Here is a 21,345-nt window from a genome sequence, read left to right as displayed (position 1 = left end):
CTATCTTAGAGATGAGTTTCATCATGAAGTAATTTTACAAAGAGGAATCCCAGAAGAGAATTAAGCAACAAAAAAACCCCACAAATTATAACATAATTTGTAATGCTTGAAGGTTCATCCTCACCCTTGAAGGTATTACTTTTTCCAAAGATTCTCAACTCAAGGTCCACTTACAAGTTTTCTTCCTGAGCTTTGACCTGACTTAAAGGACAATTCCGGCACAAAACGAACCTAGGGGTTAATAACGGATGTGTACTCACTCTGTCTCTCTCAAATGTTTTCATGCTAATCAAATGAGTTTGGAGCTTGAAAGACGCTAGCACGGACCGCTGATTAGCTTACAACGCTAGTATTCGGGGCACAGGGAACGTAAAAACAAATCGCTATTTATACCACTAAAAAGGCTCCAAATATCACTAAACTTCAACGGTAGCATAATGAGGGTCCCAACATGTTAACCAAAGCATTGAGAACTTTGAAAGTGTACAGACAGTTTATTGAACCAAGAGCTGCGGGAGCTCCGTGAAAGGGCTACGAGAGAGAGAGAGAGCTCCCGGTAATCAATGCCGCAACACAGCCTCGTACTTGGGGAAACTGGTGGTGTACCTGCGGACATTGTGAAGATATGGCCACCTGACAGGCGTGTCTGTATTGCAAGGAGTGGGACCTGTGGCGTCGCGATGCCCAAGAGACGCTGTGTTTTGTACAGTCTGAAGATTTCCCCTCTGATAAACAGGGTTGGACTTGAAACTTTTTCGGCGACCCAGACCAGAGGGACCAGATGGACAGTTATCCACTGAGTAAGTACACTAGACAAGTTATGCAGAGTGCGATTATTTCAGATATATTGAGCAAATTGCTTTTGATTTTAGTTTGCATCGCCAGCTGTAAGTCATGACTGGTTTCCAAGACAGCGGCGGCATGTAAACATGAACGTGAATGTCTTTATAATCTATCTTTTCAATAAACTGTCTGTACACTTACAAAGTTCTCAATGCTTCTGTTAACATGCAGGGACCCTTATTATGCTACCGTTGAAGTGTGGTGATATTTTGAGCCTTTTTAGTGGTATAAATAGCGATTTGTTTTTACGTTCCCTGTGCCCTGAATACTAGCGTTCTAAGCTAATCAGCGGTCCGTGCTAGCTTCTTCCAGCTCCAAACACATTGGATTAGCATGAAAACATGTCCCAGAGAGCGACAGAGTGGGTACACATCTGTTATTAACCCCTAGGTCCGTTTTGCGCCGGAATTGTCCTTTAATAATTGTGGTGGCAGTAGCTCAGTCCGTAGGGAGTTGGGTTGGAAGGTTGGTTCAAGTCCCCGTATGGACAGAAGTACGGAGTGTGGACTGGTAGCTAGAGAGATGCCAGTTCACCTCCTGGGCACTGCCAAGATGCCCTTGAGCAAGGCACCGAACCCCACTAACCGCTCAGGGCGCCGGTCCAGCAGTTGCAGCCCACTCACTCTGACATCTCTCCATTTGTGCATGTAAAAGGACCTGAGCATGTGTGTGTATTTCAGGCCTATGTGTAGTGTGTAATAACAACAGAGTGTAAATTGTAAAAGGAGACACTGGGGATTAATTAAAAAATATAAATTTAAAAAAATAAAATAAATAATAATTTGCATCACATGACCAAGGTATCAGAATGAAGTCACTTAATGACATTTTAACCCAGATTTTCCACCGGGTGTAACTCTCCATGACAACCACTGTAAGCAAACTCCATCTGCTGATGAAGACCAAGAGATGTAAGCTCTAGGAAAAAGAATCTGGTAAGTGGATGTTGAGTTAGGATTATTTGTCATGTAAATGGTTTGATAGTTATACATGAAATATATAAAATCTTTCTGTGTAAAGTAAAATCCATTGTTTTAAACAAAAGTAGGCGTACATTAAATGAAATTAGCATGATGAGAGTAATGATTCAGATTTTACTGTCTGATCTTGTCATAAACTTTAAAAATGTTGTAGACACTAAAGTTTAAGGAAGTTCTCCAAGATTTAAATCATTATAGAACTAGATGATTTGGTGACTTATCACAAACGTACCTCTGTTCAGGGCCAATAATATAACAATGAAAGGATTCAAAGCTGGAATCATATGACGGAGTGAATCATTTGAGAAAACAAACTAATGTTTTTTTTTTTATTATGAGTCATTGACGTCTGACTCATGTGGAAAAGCTTCTACTTAGAAATAAAAAATGAAAAGGGTAAGAAAAGGATCGGAAAGATATAAGGAGATAATTGCTCTATTAATGTCAAGTGAGCAGCATTAAAACAGATTTGTCATGCATTTCACCACAGCTGAAAAATGATCATGGTATTTTTGAACAGCAAGTTTTAAACAAGCTATGTAAAGTTGAAGGCAGTGCAGTGGGAACCTTTAAGTGTCTGGTAGCAGTATATGGCCTTTTTCCACTACATGGTACCTGCTCGACTCACCTCGACTCTACTCGTCTTTTTTGGTTTTCCATTATGAAAAATAGTACCTGGTACCTACTAACAGGTACTTTATTTAGTATCACCTCCGTCGAGGTTCCAAGCGAGCTGAGGTGATGTGAAAACTTGCAGATTACTGATTGGTCAGAGAGAATCGTCACTAATCACTGCGTCATCGTTGCTATAGCGACAGACGGGGGTGTCCTGAACAAACCCGGCATTTTTAAATAGTTTAGCCAGCGGTGTTTTTTTCGCTGCCTCCAGCTTCTTTTGAAACTAAATGTGTCTTCTGGCAAACAGCCACATGCTGAGAATCAAAAACACACACCTTCCACGTTCTGTGTGTGTGTCGCGTTAAGTCACGGCAGTTTCCTGCGGTATCGCTATGACGACCAGCCACGCTCGCTTCACGCATGAGGCGGTACTAATGGGGCATCGCGGTCGAGCCGAGCGAGTAGAGCTGGAACTAGCAGTGGGTAAGCGCCAATAGACTGCTCCCTTTTTAAAGGGACCTTTTTTTATTATTCTGTGCATAGAAAATTTTAATTGTAAACAAGCTCAAGAGATGGGCACACATAGTTGACACAAAGGATTTAAACAGTGTAATGCTATCCATGTACTAGATCCAAACAGGATTTAAAGGACAAAGGTGTCTTTTGAATGGCCTGCTCCATTCTTCTCCATTGCGCACTATTGTTGCTACAAATGGATTCTAATACTCCGGTCCAAACACTGCGCCTTTCAGACCATCGGGTCTGGAGGGACCATTTTGACTGGGGTTGACTACTGCTTGCCAACGAGAAGTATACATTCTAGACCAAAGCACATTTTTTTTAAGAGTAGAGAGCTGCAGACAAAGCTGAGGTAAGCTAACAGTTAATGTGTTGACCTGGCATCAAGTGTTCAAAAGTTGTTTTAGTCGTGCGAAAGAAAACTCAGATTGATCAGATAGTCTAGCTAGCTGTCTGGATTTACCCTGCAGAGATCTGAGGAGCAGTTAACCGTAGTCCTCATAAATAAAAAGTATCAAAATAATAATAAGTATTTGGATATAATTGGAGTGGGTGAGTGGGGTGGGTGTCAGGGCCCTGAGCTACGATAGCTAGCAGCATAAACGTGTGCCCACTGGCTACCTGAAAATGTTGGGTAGGCTATGATGAATCAGCAGCAGTTCAATTTCCAAACCAGGGGAAGGCACTCCAGTTTTAACCCCCTGAAGCAAAACTAAACTACTCCAATTACAGTTTTGCGTGTGTGTGTTTGATTCCTCTCTCATATCAGGTGGCATAAAATAACTGCCCTGAAATCACAGACTGAAAGAGCATAGTGTGTGTAACATTACCAAGTTACTGCTGCCTTTCAAGAATTCAAGTTTGGTCACAGAGCAAGCAGCAACCACCACAGCTAAACGTGTTAGGCCAAGACACCTGTCTGTCAAGCAAACATGCCCTATATTCCTTGGAGCCAGCATCTTGTGGTTTTTAGAGGAACTGCAGCTTGGGACACATGCACTTAAAGAGGAACTTCACAGATTGTAAACAGCAAAGTGTGTTTACAGATGCTGGCGAGTACTACTTTATATGTAAAACAAAAAAAGTAGTATAAAGCCTTTAGTGTCTCCAGTGGGAGCTGTTTGATGATGTCAACAGAGTCAGCATCGGTTGGGGCTGAAGACTACAAGTTTGAAACTATAAATAATCTGAAGGTGTGGAGTTAGAAAGAAGTGAGTTTACCAGACCTTTGGAGCCCCCTCCTCATCTCTGCTCAAGGCTAGAGGCTCCATTAGCTCCATTAGCCTCTACTAGCATAACACACCCACGTCTCCATGACCGGATGACAATTGTCTGAACGTCATGAATTAACAAACAAGCTGATGTTGTGGCCTGAATGTCAGCACTTGTCCTGGCCCGACCTCTGATTTTCAAAACCAAACAGGAACACAATCTCCTAAAGGCCCTTTCCTTCTCACAATCAAACAAGTATGTGATAGTTGCTATTTTTAGATGGCTCTCCTCTTCTCTTTCTCCGTCTCCATAAGCCCTCTGTTACCTTGCTCTCTGTCTCCTTTATCCTCTCTCCTCCTCTCCCGTTTTATTTCCCTTCCTCCCCATTTATCAACAAGCTATCATCAATGCCCTGACCATCTTGCCTGACATTCACACCACCCCTACAGGCTGAACCAAAGCCAAAAACACACGGCTCCCAGCTGAAACAATGTTACACACAATCTGGCCTGTACACTGAGCTGGGAACATTTCTGGCTCACATGTCCATATATGGACCTGGATGGACCTGTGTGAGAAGAATGGGTTCACTCTTGATTCATTTACATACAATTCATTACTTAGAGTCTTATTGTTCTCAGGCTGTTGGTGAAATGTGTACTTTATAGTGTTGCAGATCTGGATCTTTTGAGGGCAAAACATTCACATTACCTAATTTGTAAATCATTTGGATGAAGCTGTGATCACAGTTAAAAAAGAGTGCAGTTTGACAGGGTATTATTGATTTAAATGAAGGGAGGCGTTTTGGGTGGTGTTGGTGGAAAGTATATAATATGACATTTTGATTGTCATATTATATATATATATTTTTGAAATATGATTGTTTGTTGCATGTTAATTTCCACAGTCCAAGATCCTAATTCTTTCAAAGGAGACATAGACAAAAGAATGAAGTTGTGGTACAAAGGAGGAAAAAAATATTTATATTTGTATTTTAAGCATTTTGGCTTTGAGCTCCAGTGAGACCAGAAAGCAGCACTGCTTGCTAAATAGGTGGTAGTGGCTAGTGACTAAATGAAGGCCTGGTTGGCTGGTGAGCTAATTGGTAACTTGCCCCATTTATGAATTATTATGCAATGGTTTCAATGTAACGGACATTTATTAATATCACAAAGTTACGCACTAAAGCTTTAAATCCAATATTTTCACAGACTGCATAACGCTATGACAGGCATTAGTTTGTGGAAGATATAAACATTGCTTTCGCCAAACATTTTATCCTTTCAGGCAGACAATGGTCCTGGAAAACCTGGTAAAAATAGCCATGTTAGCTAAGGCTGGCTCTAATATTAACTTTGGTTACATCAGCAAGGATATATAAAATTACTTTACTGTTTGTCACTGACAGTGGCCTACTACTTCCACCTGCCATTAGGAAATGGTACGTGTTGGTGGAACACAAGAGGCATACCACTCCGACAATCGGCACATACCGCTGTGGTAAGTGACATAAACCGCCACTGCAGAGGTATACCCTTCATGGATCCGCTTATGTCGCTGTACCTCTAGTGGCATACCATCAGCAACTTTTCTATTCTTGACGCTACTGGTCAACTTGTGTATCTTGGAGAATGGCATGGCGTAGCTAACTATCACACGATGACTCTAAACACAGTACGATCTAAAAACTGTCTGCATCCTCTGCCCCTTGCGCTGCTTGGACATGGTAGTCCCCTGCTGAATGTTGCTTCAGGTCGGACAGAAAATAGCCCTTTTAGGCCTACTGGTCATTGTACTAATTTCCTCTAATGGGCTGACTCACTTGTCTGCCATTAAATACCTGTATTTGGGCAGCGTTTTTATTTTTATTTTTTATGGACAGGTATTCGCCATCAGCGCATCTTAGTCTCCATAACCAGGGCAACGATGACGTTGAGTGACAGACGCACAGACCTGTCATTCTGATTATAGAGGCCTACTTCTCCGTTATGTCTTGTGAAACTCTTTTGGTCTTATTATTTCTCATTTCCAACCATGTGAAAACATAGTGTATGCATTAGAGTAGGGTGTGCGCGAAAATTTGGGACAAATCGTGTCCAGTATTGATTCAGTAAAGGACAGTGCATTTTGTTTTTCAAAACAGGACAATCCTGTGGTATAAGGGATGGGTGGCAACCCTAGTCACAATAGCCCACTAGCAAAGCTTGCAATCTGCCTGATAGCAAGCTAGCTAGCTCCTTTGCTAACCAGACAAGAAGTTAACACAATTCATTCAAGAGCTGTAGGTCTATTTGTGGGCCTATCCCACAACTGCAAACTGCAGCATTCCTGTTGTAGAGTTACTCTCCAGCAGAGCAGGTTTATATCAAATTGGATGGCGTGACAACACAATATGATAGCTCTCTCTGGGTATTCCTTTCTTAACAGGTCAGCACTACCAAGACGGCTTAAATTTTGGTCAGCAGTGCAAATTCACATGTCAAAGTTAAGATTCAGAGGTAGCCAGTGACCACAAAATGTTGTGCTCATTGTTATGCCCCCAGCTAGAGGACCAGTGCTACTGGGCTATCCTAGCTCAGAGCCATACCCCTTGACAAAGTTTACCAAAGCTGTACTCTACACTTGGCCTTTGCGAGTGGAACTGTTGATTTCGGTAATTTAATTGAAATGGGTTAATTTTGCTGTTTTAAATGCTGATATGATTTTAAAGAGTTGCACAACAAGTGCAACCCTGGAATAAGAGCTATTTGGCTATACCAATAACAGATTAAGAAACAACTCGCTCAAACCAGGGAAATATCAAAATGACTTAAACATTCCTTGAAAGCACACAATGATACTTCCTTGCTATGGTTTTGTTGACTGGACCCTTTATATTTTAGATGTTAAATAATCAACTCTTTCCGTTATTTTCTAAACATACATGTATACTGTACATCTCATGAACATGCCGATCTTTTAATATATTTTGTTGCAAATCTATTTTTAATTATATATTTTGATCTCAGTTAGAAGATCAGATTTATCAAAGGGGACGGATCTTATCAACTCATACTAAAAGAAAAAGGAAAGGAAAAGTGGTAGGAGTGTAGGGATGGTGTGTAGGGTGGGGCAGGGAGAGGAGGACACGAAGTGGAGTGAATTCTCCTGGTGGGTGGATGAGCAAGGGAGAGGGAGGAACAGGGCTGTGACTGAGGAGGAGGCAGGAGGAGGTTAGCATGGAGAGCCGGGGATGCCTGTGCTATGAATCAGCTGTCTAAATATGGTCCCTGCTCTTCATCTCAACACACCCATACGCTCCCTGTACAAAGTGGATGAACGTCTCTCTCATATTTTGCTCTTACCCTCATGTATTATTCCACCCTCCTCACAGTGATGGAGGATGCTCCTCGGGTCAGTTAGTCACTATTCTCACTACACAGTATGTATTCCTCTCAGCCAACAGTCTTTACTAAAGGTGGCAGTAGCGTTACATACATTCAGGTTCCACCAAAACAAGTTCCTTCCCGAGGCTATTTTGCAGCAGCTCTGTGGCTCTGCTCAGTGCTTAGCATCGCCCAAGACTATTGTGATTGATTTAAAGAAATGCAAATAAACTGGAGCACGTTTTTCTCTGATCCCGGAATGATATGCGGACCAGCCAGACCAGTTCTGAGGTCTTTACACTGGCTTCCTGTCTCTCGAAGACAAAATTCAAAATATTGTTGGTTTATAAACACTTAATGGATAGGGCCAAAATACATTTCTGATCTGCTGCTACATTATAAACCATCCAGACCTCTCAGGTCATCTGGGACAAGTCTGCTTTCTGTTCCTGAGAAAAAACGTAGGCTAATCTTTATTGTTTGAATATTTGTTCTTATATTCTATCCTATTTATTCTTTTTTTGTACATTCTGATGTATGTGTGCTGTGTGTCTGATATTTTGCTGCTGTAACTCTGACATGTCCCAGTCTATCTAATCTAATCTAATCTAATCTTTAATGTTTTATGTAAAGCACTTTAAATCGGATGGCACTTTGATCTATTGTGAATATAAAGAAACTGGATAGTGCAGCTTTAATCATCTAAAATGTTCATCCCTCTGCTTTGCTCCCTCTGTTTCTCTCTCTCTCCCACACTGTGAGGTAGAGTTGTCACATTCCAGGTTGGATCCTCAGTAAGTGTTGTAAGCTCTGTTATCTGGCAACACATGGCCTCAGCTGTCAAGGAACTGAACACAGATGTAAGGGAGTAGATCTCAGGCTTACTGGATATTCAGCCTTAAATGAGCCAAACACACACACACACACACACACCCGTGTAAACACACACACACACACACACACACACACACACACACACACACACACACACACACACACACACACACACACAATCCCCAGAGGAGGACAGCTGCTCATGCTAACATTGAGACTGTCACTTCCAACAGAAGTGCTGACAGATCTGCCGCTGTGTTACACATCATACAGTAGCCTGAGTTAGTCCAGCATACCAGTGGCATTATGTGATATTGTTTGCTTCGATGGCATCAATCACAGGTGGTTTTGATTTGTATTAGACTGATATTAGTTTTTGACTTATCGCAATGATTTGTGCCACAATGTAAGCCGATTTATAACAATGCCAAAAAAAAAATCCTATAATGAAAAAAACTCAATTGAAACCAGGGAGAAACAATGCTTGTGTAGAATCAGGTCATTACGTCTTCCTGTAGACTACCAGAAAACTTTTAGAACTATGTATTAAAATGCATATATACATATGTACAGTTGTTTTTCACAAGAAAACAAGATGAACTAAGTCATATGTCCCATCAGTCTAAGCCTTGTTAGGACCACACTTGTGAAGGGGGCCCAGGAGGGAGTGGAGGGAAGACTGGTGGGCCAACAGCCGCTAATAAAGCAGAGCTTAAACACCCTATGCTAGACTACAAAGCCCTCGTGCTGTGTCCTCCCTGTGTGAGCTGACCCTATGTGACGATAAACACAACTCAGTAACAGTGTGTTTTTATTATCTGCAGAGCACCAGGGCGGGGCTTTTCCACGGGGCACAAAAAGTACAAGTATAAATCAGGGGTGTCTGAATCTAAACTTATTTCCCGCCTGACACAAACTGAAGCGTGAGAAGCATTTAGGGAAAATGTCTGGAAAAAAAATCAGAAAATATTATGTGTTGCTATGTTACATCTGTCACAAAGATATAAAAATAGACTGATATTAGCTCATGAACCCCCAGTGGATAAGATTATTACCAAGGGACCCCTATATGGGGATGTTGATGCTGTTTTTTTTGTTTGTTTTTTTTATTGAAAAGGCAACACTGTATATGGGAGATCCTGGCAGTAGGAGTAAAATATATTCAGTAGTTATTCTTGTGTATTCCACTTTTGCTGGTGCCCCTGAAGCAACATCAAGGCCTCAGAAGATCCCCAGACCATTTTGAGAACTAACGCTGTGGCAAAAATGCTGCTGGTGTAAGGACATACATACAGCTATTTATTGTTCTACATTGTTCAGAAAGCAGCATCTGCTAATTGCCCAAAATGTAATATAATGCTTCCAGTGTCCCTGAAAGGACATTGGTTGAAGCCCCAAAGAGCTATGGAAAAGATACACTTTGCTCTGCTACTGCCAGGGGCGGACTGGGACAAAAATTCGGCCCTGGCAAATTCCGTCCCTTACCGGCCCAATTTCAGACGAGGACATTATTCGCTTCATAATAGCAAAAACCAGGCTCACATAAGATTATGGCACCAGCAGCATGAGGCGCACTTACTGGCTTTAATAATAAAATAATACACACAATTCACAAAACCTTCAAATAAACTACCATGGCACCATCTTAGAATAGAATGGAAATGCTTGCATATTTAAAACATATTATGACATGCTTTTATTTTGAAAAGTAGAAGCCCGATGGCAACAGACAGTTGGCTCCAGGCTGCAGCCGTACTGTCCATATTTTTGTCAAACTAGTGTGATACGTCAGTGTTTTTTCCAGCGGTCCAAATCGACCCAAGAGTTCATCGGCCCTTCTGCCGTTTGGCAGAAAGGCCAGATTGCCAGTCCGCCTATGGCTACTGCTATTCTACTACTCTGCTAATAAGAAAACTTTAGCTCAGGTAGGACACAGCCAGTGTGAACAAAAGAAAAAACTTGCTGCTCATTCACTTGCTTTGAAACTGAAGGGTGAATTAAAAAAAACTAAATTCAGATTGCTGATTGGTTTCAAATGTTGTGTGTGTGAGCTACAGATTTGCTCTTAACATATTTTTTTGGACATGATGGCCTCTGTAATGAAAATCCGACATGAATGAGTTGTAAACCATAGCAATGTGAACGGCAATAACAATGATAATACATCATGTCATATATCAAATCCCAAAGTGATACTGGTGGTTCTAAGTCCATTTGTTGCCATAATGCTAGTGGAACCCAAAGAAAACATGATTAGCATATATTTTAGACAAAGTCAGACATCAGCAGCCCTGTAGGCATTTTACACATTGGTCTGTAGTGACATGCTGATTAATGCTCAGTGTCTTGCTCAAGGAACATATGACATGGTACTGTACTTAAGTACACTTTCTATGTGCTTGTACTTTACTTGAGTATTTGTTCCGTTGTGTTTTATCTTTTTTCATTGCCGTCTTGTCATGTTTTATCATGTTTTTATCTAATGTAAGGGGACCTTGGCTATTCTGAAAGGCGCTTCTAAATAAAATGTATTATTATTATTATTTCCATTTATTCTACTTCAACTTCTCTATATATACCTTGGTTATTGTCATGTTGGCCGTTTTTCTGACGAAGACCGATAGGATTAAAATGTTGTCTTTTTCGGTCTAATAAAACTTTTTTGTAACTATAATCCATTTTTTTCCCGACTCTTCTACAATTCATAGGGACATTTTGTACAGTTAACAAAGCAGCGTAACTAACATAAGCTCAACATATCTGTTGGCCTAGTTTATTTTGTTTGTCTTTCCATGATGTTCTTACTACTACTACCACTACTACTACTACTACTACTGCTATCCTGCTGACTCTGCTAGCCTGGCCGGTCAAAGTTTTCAAATGTAAACATCAGAGTGAACACAGAGGAAAAGATGAAGATCACTATCAGCTATGACCTATGGCTACGATCCTGACTACATGGACAGGCAAGACCATCTCTGTGTCCATCTCCATCTCTCCATCAGAGGGGGCTACCGAGGCAAGCGTGGAGGAATTGAACACCGATTTTGACTTCTCTGCCGGGCATCCTGCTAGCCAGTGTGCAGGCGTCGGACGGTGGGCTGGATGGCCTCTGTGTCTGTTTCCAGCTGGATGTTGGGAGCTGTGGCGTCCTTTCCCTGAGACTTGGCTGGATCCTGGAGTGCCGGTGCCATTCAACCGGGTAACTCTTCTTCTGTGTGCCGACCTGACGGCCACATTCTGCTTCATGATGAATGACGCACAAGTTGAAGGAGCTGATTGGAATACATTTCACTGGAATTGTACCTCATACGATTTCATGATTCCTGATTTTCGTTACAAATAAAATTGATTGATTGACTACCACTATTACTACTGCTACAGATGTCTTTGTACGTCCACAGTGTTCACAGGGTTGTTGTGGGTGGCATTGATGTGATTGTTCATGATATAAGTACAACAGTACTAATAAATCCTAATAAAAAACAAAAAGATAATGTTTTGAGGGGTGTTGGCGTCTTTCACTGTCTACTGCTGCTTTTGAAAGAATCTGCCCTTGACGGGCAATAGAGGAGCACAGAAAATTGAAAACAGAACAACACATTGTGGTTTGCTTTTTTAATGAAGATGAATCTGACATTATGTCATAGTTGGCAACCATAAACTAAGCCAGTGTTTTGAGTTAGTGAGGGAGCCAGAGATAGGCATTTCAGGGGGAGTTTCTCTTGCCACAGGGCCCAAGCAGTTGGCTAACACTATCAAAATCCCAACCCGTTTTGTTTTTCGCTCTGTGGTGTTCCAAGTAGATTGTACGGAAACTTGCAACACTCAGCTTCAAGATACTAATTAAAATGTTGATTTATGATCCTTTCAGGTTGAGAGTCATCAGATTCTTTCAGATGTGATGATGGAGATTAGCATTTTCTTGCTAAAAGCTGTGACCTGGTCATCTGCAGATCATTATGTATAAAAACCTTTGCTAATATGCCAGGACAAGGAAGCCAAATATATTGTGTAAACATGTTAGAATAGCATTTACTCATAAGCATTCACAGTTTGGGTTGCTTAAGATGGAGCTCTCATTTGACTTCTGCCCAACTGGAAAAGAGACCGAGAAAAAAAGAGAGAGTGAGGTCGGTCTAAGCCATGATGTCTGAGTCAAGAGTGGAAACTCTGAATGTCTCGCGCCACTGTGCAAAAAGCTGCAAGCTATTACACATCACACAGCAGCCTCAGAGGCTAAAAAAAGAAACAGGGCTCTCTTCAACTCCCCTCAAATAAAAATCTTTCTCTGTGTCTTTTCAAATGAAACATCTGCCATTCAGAGCTTTCTCTCCTGTCCCTTCCTCTCTGCTACCACCCCTCAGCCTTAAACAGGACCTTGAGCGTCCTTGTGGTATTTTCCATCTATGTTTTAAAAAATAAAGAGAAAGAGTGAAATTACTTTCCGAATGGATTCCATATGATTTAGGCAGCCAGCGAGCTTGGCTTGTATTCTTTAGTCCTATATATAGTGTGCTTTGTAAGGAAAATATCTGGAAGCCACCTTTAGTGTATACTGAGTATTGAACCAATGTACAGTAGATTTGGGGTGGGGCAGGGTTGGTACAGAGCAACATCTGGAAGGTTTACAGTCACAGAAATACACCCATGATCAATGCTTCTGTATTTTGTTTAAGAACATAATGAATTGCGTCTGTATAGGCTAAAAGTAGAATGAACAACAATAAGAAATGGCTAAAACAAATGTGAAAACAGATGTTATTTGTATTTAGATACTATTTTCTAAAAGGTATGGTAAAGGTATTACATACCAAACTGCAACTGCAAATCCAGTAATTGTTACCATAGGTGTGGATGTGTATCAACGTATATACATGTTATATACTACTAATTTGTTTTGCCACATACATTTTGAAGGCAATGTAATTTCTGCCTGGATTATGATCACAGACAACGTTATTCCAGTCAATGAAGTTTTCCTACCGTACAGAAATGATAGGGAGGTGGTTAGGGTGGATGGTTGGCATGCAAGAGTTCAGGTCAGGTTTATACTAAAAAAACACTTCCGTTATGGGTAAGAGTATATTTTTCACATAAAGTGTACAAGCATCAAAGCTTAACTTAAATATATTGAATATTCTTGTTTACCTTGGGTGCTTATGTGAGTAAGTGATAAATGATAAAGTCGTAGGCAAAATAGTGAGAGGTAAAAATGACCTTCCTATTTGTTAAATATTATCCGGCCTGGGATTGCATTACTTTCTGAGTGGTATGTTTTTGGTATTGTGGGTTCAGTGATGAGATATAGTACAGCCTACTGACTCACTTGAGCACTTGCTAGCAATACTTTGAGGTGACTCGAGCCACTCCCTGAAATCCTCTGCACCTCAGAAAATTGAGAAACATCTTTGGCAAACACTTTCATGTTCACTATTTGATAATAAACCACCATCACCACCACCATTTTCAGCAGTTTTTTTTAAAAGGGATGTGGCATTGAGATGACTTTCATTCCCATTCAAAAGCCCGAGGGCCACACCCATCACTGAACCTATAAGGTGCCATATCATTTACATACTCAGCCTTACACCTCAAACAGACAAACCATAACCACACATTGATACGTGTATTTATACACACATTCACTCTCTCACCTGGTAGATCATGACTTTAAAGTTGCGTCTCTTGAGCAGCTCAGCCTCGTTGCTCTCCAGCTTCTTGATCTGGCCTCCTTGCTTCTCCAGGGTGGCCCGCACAGTCTTGACGTTGACGCTCACCTTGCGCACTTTCTCCATCATCTTATTGACGCTGTTGGACGTGGTGCTGTGGCTCTTGGACAGTTTGGTCAGATCGCCCTGAATGCTGGTCACCGAGCGCTCCATCTCCTGCTGCCTGGCTTCCAGCCCGCTTTGGGTCTGCTGGATCTGGTCCACCGCCCCAATGATCTTATCAAGCAAAGACAGCACCATGACCCCGTTCACCTGGGTGTCCAGCTTCACCGCGTTGTCCTTGTCTTCCGCCGCGTCCCCCTCTGTACCCATGATGGACAGCTCTTTCTTGGCTGCGGCAAGGGCATCGTCTTCGTCATCTGAGGGTGGAAGGTTGACTTCATCGTCTGAGATCTCGGTGAGGGTTTGAGGCTCTAGCAGGGCACTTGTGGACTGCAGTGCTTCCATGGCTGCCATGTTAGTGGATTTGTAGTGTTCAGTCAGCTAATAAACCACTGGTTCTTCTTGATGCCTTTTCGACAGTTTTCTTTCTCACCTGCTTTCTTCTCTTCTCTGGATCTCTGTTCTTTACCCCTCCTACTTCTAAACTGACTTATCTCTCTCCAGCATATATGCACTCTCTGTCTCTGTATGTATCTCCTGTCTACTTCAAATCCCTGGAATCAGGCCAGCGTGCAGGGGAAGCCAAGCGATGCTGGATGTTACCACATGAGCGTTAGGATGTGAATGCCACACCAGGCAGAGAAACCCTCCAGTCAAGCTACAGCTGGCAGGGTATTTTCTCTCCACCCCCCTCTTTTTCCATTGGACTCTCCCCCTCTCTTTAAACTCCTCCCTATCTCCTCCCTTAATACACACACGCACATATCAGTAAGACTCCAACTCCAGCTGGTAGGTCCAGCCCCTCGATGATTCAATAACACACCCCTTTGGTCTAGCCTTTTCCCATCGGCATGGTTGGAATAGTTAGAGCAGAGCCGCACTGATCTGCTTGTATACAAGCTCAGGCACAGCAAAAGGAGGAATGTCAGACAGGATCTGTTCCTGTTTCCACTCCTTTCCCCCTTCTATGCAGAGAATGTTCAGTTCATGGAAGGCGTGTCAGATTTATAATGGATAAAAGACACCAGGAAGGAAAAGGACATAAAGAAGCTTCAATTGGCAACAAAATGATCTTTTGATGAATTCTACTGTGTTGCTGTAAAGTTAACATTTGGTATGTCACTTTTGCAAACACAGAGAAATATCTGGGTACTTTGCTGCTAGAAGTGAACTAGTACCTTTAGTTTGACAAAAAATAAGAACTCAAGGTCCTTACTAGCCTTTTCCGGAGTTTTTGACTGTATCTTCATTAGCGAATGGTGTTGTGCCAGTAGTCATGGAGTTGGCATCATGACAAGCCATTCACTGATGAAGGCCGTGAGATGTGGTTATAAGTTCAGGAAAAAAGTTAGTAAGTAGACCTTGAGTTAAAATTATTTTGTCAAACTACTATTTCCAATGTCAACCAAGAACTTACATGCTTAAGTACCTACTACTTTTAGCTCTGGCTTTGTCATCAAGGAAAAAGTAAATCTTGACTTTGGGAGATTATATAACATCATCACATCCATATATTACATTATTATATATTATATAACATCATCACATCCATGACAGCAGTTCCAGGCCTCACAGGTCTCTGCCTCACGGTGATCGGTACCCGGCTCACAGTAACCTTTCCTCAGCTACACTTTCCTGAAAATTTAAGTTACCCCCAAACACAAGCTAAAATCCATTCCATATATTGATAAAACACTGGGCTTTCAAACGGGGAGTGTTCATGTCCTGGGAGTACTACTTAAAGGGGGCCGGCGTTTTAATCCAAACCGCAATCTTTTTTTTTTTTAATCTAAACTACGTGTTTTGGTGCCTAAATTGAACTGTCGTCACCTTTTGACAGCTAAACTCAACTGCCACGGCCCCTGAAAGGACCGTCACTTCAAGGTGCTTTGTACCTAGATCACAGTCACCTTTTCTTGGCTAAACTCAACTGCAACAGCCTCTGAAATGCAATGACCTCACAGTGCACTGTTCCTGGCTCAAAGTCACCTTTTGTCGGCTAAACTTAACTGCAACGGCCTCTGAAATGACAGGCAGCTCACGGCAGTGTTGTGACCAAGTCATCTTTGCTCAAGTCCCAAATAATCCTCAAGTAATTTGGTCCAAGTCGCAAGCAAGTCTCAAGTTACTTTTTTGGGGGCAAGTCAAGTCAAGTCAAGTCAAGTCAGGTCCTTAGTTAAGGCAAGTCAAGGCCCAAACCAAGACACCCAAGACCTGTAGTATCCGGTCTTTATAAAGAGAAAATATTAGGTATTAGTAGCCCATCAAATAAAATGATTGGCTAGTTTGTATAACTCGTACAACAAGTATGACAATGAATTTAATCTGTGGCACAGACGCAGCCGTTGTGGTGGTCTGGTCCGATTAATGAGGCTCATTTTGGGGTCTTTGATGTTACGTGTTGCCATAGCAAGGATTTTGACTGACAGCCAGTCAACCAATCATGACAATCACATACCGGGAGCTTTTTGAGTCGTCCAATCATGATTCACAGTTTGCGCTGCTGCCGCTGCATAGCATATTTAATAGTTAGACAGAAACGTGACAACGTTAAATTATTAGGGGTGTGCATTGGCATTGCCCTCACAATTCGATTCGATTACAATTCACCAGGTAACGATTCGATTCAATTTGATTCTACGATGCATTGGGATGCATCAAAATTCTACTGCACACAACAAGGCAAATTTTTCATCAGTCATGAGGCAATACAAGCAGTCAGATATTGAACAACAGATTTTATTGGCTGCTATGTGTGTATTATCACTCTCCTGTATCTCTGACAGAAATGCCATTAAATAAAATAAAAGTGAATGGTACAGGGTATTGGATATGGCATTTTCAAACCTGAAAAAGAAAACACAAATCACTGCTTTCAGTGCTTTGAATGAGTGATGATTTGTTGTTGTTGTTGAAGCCAACTCAGGATGCCAACGATCAACATGGTTCATGAAGTTAGTTGTATTTTCAACGTGCTTGATTTTAGTGTGGCAGGTTTTAGTGACATAATCGATTATGGCACTTTGCCGCATCGATGCTGAATCGTGCATGCCCCGCATTGCGATGCATTGCCGAATCGATTATTGTTGACACTACTATAAATTATATTATTTTTGTTTAACAGCTAACATTCAAACTTGTCATCCGAGTCATCGTGCCTCAAGTCAAGTCAAGTCTTGAGTCATTAACTTAAGTCCAAGTCGCAAGTCATCAAAACGGTGACTTGAGTCGACTTGAGTTCAAGTCACCCAGTCTCAAGTCCACATCTCTGCCTCACGGTGACCGGTACCCGGCTCACAGTAACCTTTCCTCAGCTACATGTAAATGATCTTATCTGTCATGTGACCACTGAACTTAACTATCATTTGACCGGTCGCCACGTGACCAGCCAGTTATCGTGTAATTTCATAGGATATCATATGAATTGTTGTGCATACGCTTTCGTACGATATTATACGAACCTGTTCATGATAATGCGTTGCCACATTAAATTTGCAATTATATTTGTTTGGTTATATCCTTTGGCTGATGGGCCACACCCTGGTTTGATCTCAAGTTTTTCTTCAAAAGGTAGACTTTTAAATTTGTTCTGTAGAACATAATCCACATTGTTTATGGTGACCAGTTACTATCTTAAAACATATATTATAACTTCTGGCAACCTTGAGCAAATGACAAGTACTTGGCAAGTAGCCAATCAAATTGCAGCGGGCCAACAGGCAATCTGTCCCACTTGGCTTTAATTATTGAAGGCTTTGGACATGCGTAATTGTGCTAAGCACAATTAAAACGCCATTTTAGAATTATTCTATCCATCCACTGACTTTAAATTGTGTAATAATGATAATATTAGCAGAAAACCAAGGATGTTTTATGTCATGCATTAATCAAGAATTATATTCATTTCAAAATAACTCATTATCACTAAAAACACTTTTTTGCCCCAAATTACCTGTCGCCTCTACTCATAGAATGAATAAAGATTTAGATCTAACTGCAGGAGCACTGTTCTATCAATCATTATGAAGTCTGGCTTAGCTTAGCGCCGCCCAAGACGATTGTGATCTGTTTAAAGAAATGCAAACAAGCCAGAGCATTTTCCCCTGTCCCAGAATGATAAGTTGGCGTAGTCAGCTCATACTCCAGCATTGACATAGTGCTGTGGAATCGTTATGTAGACTGACAAATGAATACATAAAGGTTTTTAAAATAACACAACAGACTTAAACTGTTTGTATTAGTGGGCATAAAAGAAGCCAATACAACTACACCAATACCACACCAATACAATTACCTGATAGTGAGCATGTACAGTACTTTAGTCAAAAACCAATGGGGGTGAGATCATGCTGAGACAACTCAGCACCTTCAGGAGAGTAGAGACTACAGCCCTAACTAGAAGCATGCTTCATCTGTGTATTGAAAGTAGAGGAGACTTGTTTTATTGGTAGTGGTGGACTGATCTTTACACAGCTGCTCGAATATGTCTTTATACATTTTAAGCAATACTGAAAAAAAAGATTCACCATATGCCTGACTAAGCCGTTGGACACCTCATCCATTTAGCCACTGAGCAATGGCATTGATTCAAAATGGACAGTCAGTTGCAAGTGGATAGTTAAACGTGATTGTTTGCCTCAATTAAGTTATCAGCACTGCCTTTTTAGTTATCAGTAGTATCAATGGTCAAGGTCCAACACCAGCAGGAGAGAAATATTTTAGATTTTAAAGAGTCAATCTCTTATTTGAAATCTATTGAAAGCCATTTTCTAAAGAGCACCTACCAGTCATTACCTTGATATATTACTCTATATGCATCTAAGTGGCATGTTTTGCTCGCTTCTGCACAGCAAGCAAACACTTGGAAAAAACATTCTAATACATACAAATTATGAAAACCACATGGCAACCCGGAGTGAGGCAGAAAGCTATAAAAGCTGTTTCTCATAGAAGTCTGCCCCAGTAATTTATGTACATTATGGGAGTTCCATGCTTCCAAAATTGCTCACTGGCAGCCAGCCAGTGTCCTGGTTTAAACCCTGCCCCATGTGGAACTAAGAGGGGGTGAAACTCTGCTGTGGCTGTTTGTAAGAGGAAAAATTCGACAGGATCTTGTTTGTACTGACTCAACGCTTGACCAGTTGTGGACTAATCCACCACATCTGGTAGACCTTATTCTCAGAATGCTTAGACGAGTGGTTTGGGTAGCACTTTATTTTAGGTGGTACTAATAAGAAATGAGGTGTCATAAGCACCCCACAGGCTCAAGTTAGTACATGATAATCATCTAATCAGAGTTTGCTATAGTACAGACTGTAAAGAAAATAACAGGGGATAAATCTCCACAACAGGACTGATTATTGGCAGAAAACAAAGGCTGCCATCATCAATATTTTTATAATAACTGGATCAAATGACGATATGTGATGTGAAAGGTGTCACTATTAGTGATGAACCCACAAAAACAGTTGCCCTAGTTCTGTCTTTTGGTTTTCTGGCCCACAACTTTACTGTTTTGGTTCAGTCTCAGCACTCTCAGCCTTGTTTTTTCCTTGTTTCTTATGTTAGGTTGTGTTCAGATCGACATAGCCCCGTATAAAAAATGTATTTCCCCATTTTCCTCAATACATAATCATCCAGCTGGATCAAATACATGTAAACCCATTCCTGGTACATTACTTGTCTTGTGAACACCCTGAAGACAACCTGTTTCAACTTCTCCCTTCAAGTACAGTAGGCAATACAGAACACTGTACTCCAAAATAACCAGACACAAACACATGTTCTTCAGTAGGCCATCACTCTGATGAAAACGTAACACCAGTGACAGTGTCTGGAAGAATCCCTGTTCAATAACCCTGTAACTCCAACATCAACTGTACTTTATATTATATATTTAGAGCTCTCCACTACATACTTTTGTACAAATATAAAATATAAAAATCCAAATATCAATCTAAGCATCCTGTGTGTACTGTGTACACTGTCATATCAACCTAACTCGTGTTTATAGAGCAACCTGTAACATTAATTATTTTATATTAACATTAATCTTCTAATTATTTGGGGTGGCAGTAGCTCAGTCTGTAGAAAGTTGGGTTGGGAACCAGAGGGTCGCTGAGTGTGGACTGGTAGCTGGATAGATGCCAGTTCACCTCCTGGGCACTGCCAAGGTCCTCTTGAGCAAGGCACCGAACCCCCCCCCCTGACCGCTCAGGGTGCCTGTTCAGCAGTCGCAGCCCACTCACTCTGACATCTCTCCATTAGTGCATGTAAAGCATGACCTGAGCATGTGTGTATTTCAGGCTTGTGTGTAGTGTGTAATAACAATAACAACAGAGTGTAAATTGTAATTTCCCCATTGGGGATCAATAAAGAGTATAAATTAAATTAATTTAAAGTAAATCCGTGCACATCATTAATTCTCACTTCACATCATCAATACTCCAGCCTCATCTGGACTCATTAAAGTTATCAACACACGACATTTGTTCGACAGAATAAACCTTCATAGTACATATGAAGATGAATACAATCAAAATCAATAGCCTACTTAAACAGGGGTAAAGAAAACAAACAAAAAAACTTAAACAGGGAAAAAAGGAACAAACCTTAGGAAGATCAATTAAGAATGATTTAGTCTAATAAATCATTTTGATGTTTGAATGTGTTCAGTGTGGATGCATGCGACAGTAAAGTCAATATATCATTGATTGTTTTATCTCATTTTAGGGTGACCTCTTACCAGCAGTCCAGGGACAGTGGATGTAAAATAGCCTCCAGGCTCATTCTGGCACATTTTTACTTTTATGTATTATTAGTGTGCATTGTCCCTGATAAATAAACCTGAAATAAATAAAAAATAAAATAATTCTTAAAGTCCTGGATCAAACCTGTCAAATTGACGAATGTTTAAAGCAAGCTTCCGGTTAGATTTTCAAAATAAAAGGATAATGCCAATTATTCTATAATCATGATTTTTGAGCAACATAATGCACCACAGCGAGTGATTCCTAATATAAAGTATTTGAAATGCGTTTCTATGATTATCATTTTTGGATCACATTCAAAAAGGAAATGTCTGTCAAGTAAATACACCATGCTTTTATTTTGGAATGAACTATTTTGGGGTACATTTCC

At 40.9% G+C, this 21,345-nt stretch overlaps 1 protein-coding gene across 1 annotated transcript in view; it reads right to left on the bottom strand.

Annotated features, from left to right (window-relative positions):
- cavin1b (caveolae associated protein 1b) overlaps window positions 1–14,929 on the bottom strand; it is a 32,337-nt gene extending 17,408 nt beyond the window's left edge. Inside the window, exons 1-2 of the mRNA XM_035997455.1 lie at window positions 14,673–14,929; window positions 14,029–14,633 (exon numbers count right to left, since the gene is read on the bottom strand). Coding sequence (XP_035853348.1) covers window positions 14,029–14,559 — 531 coding nt within the window. The 5' untranslated portion in view covers window positions 14,560–14,633; window positions 14,673–14,929. The remainder of the gene's footprint in view (window positions 1–14,028; window positions 14,634–14,672) is intronic.
- Window positions 14,930–21,345: the final 6,416 nt, after the last annotated feature.

The sequence above is a fragment of the Sander lucioperca genome, chromosome 22 (genome assembly GCF_008315115.2).
Source record: "Sander lucioperca isolate FBNREF2018 chromosome 22, SLUC_FBN_1.2, whole genome shotgun sequence".
Taxonomy (NCBI): Eukaryota; Metazoa; Chordata; class Actinopteri; order Perciformes; family Percidae; genus Sander; species Sander lucioperca.
Note: the sequence above shows the minus strand (reverse complement) of the source record. Positions and strands in the feature narration are given on the sequence as shown.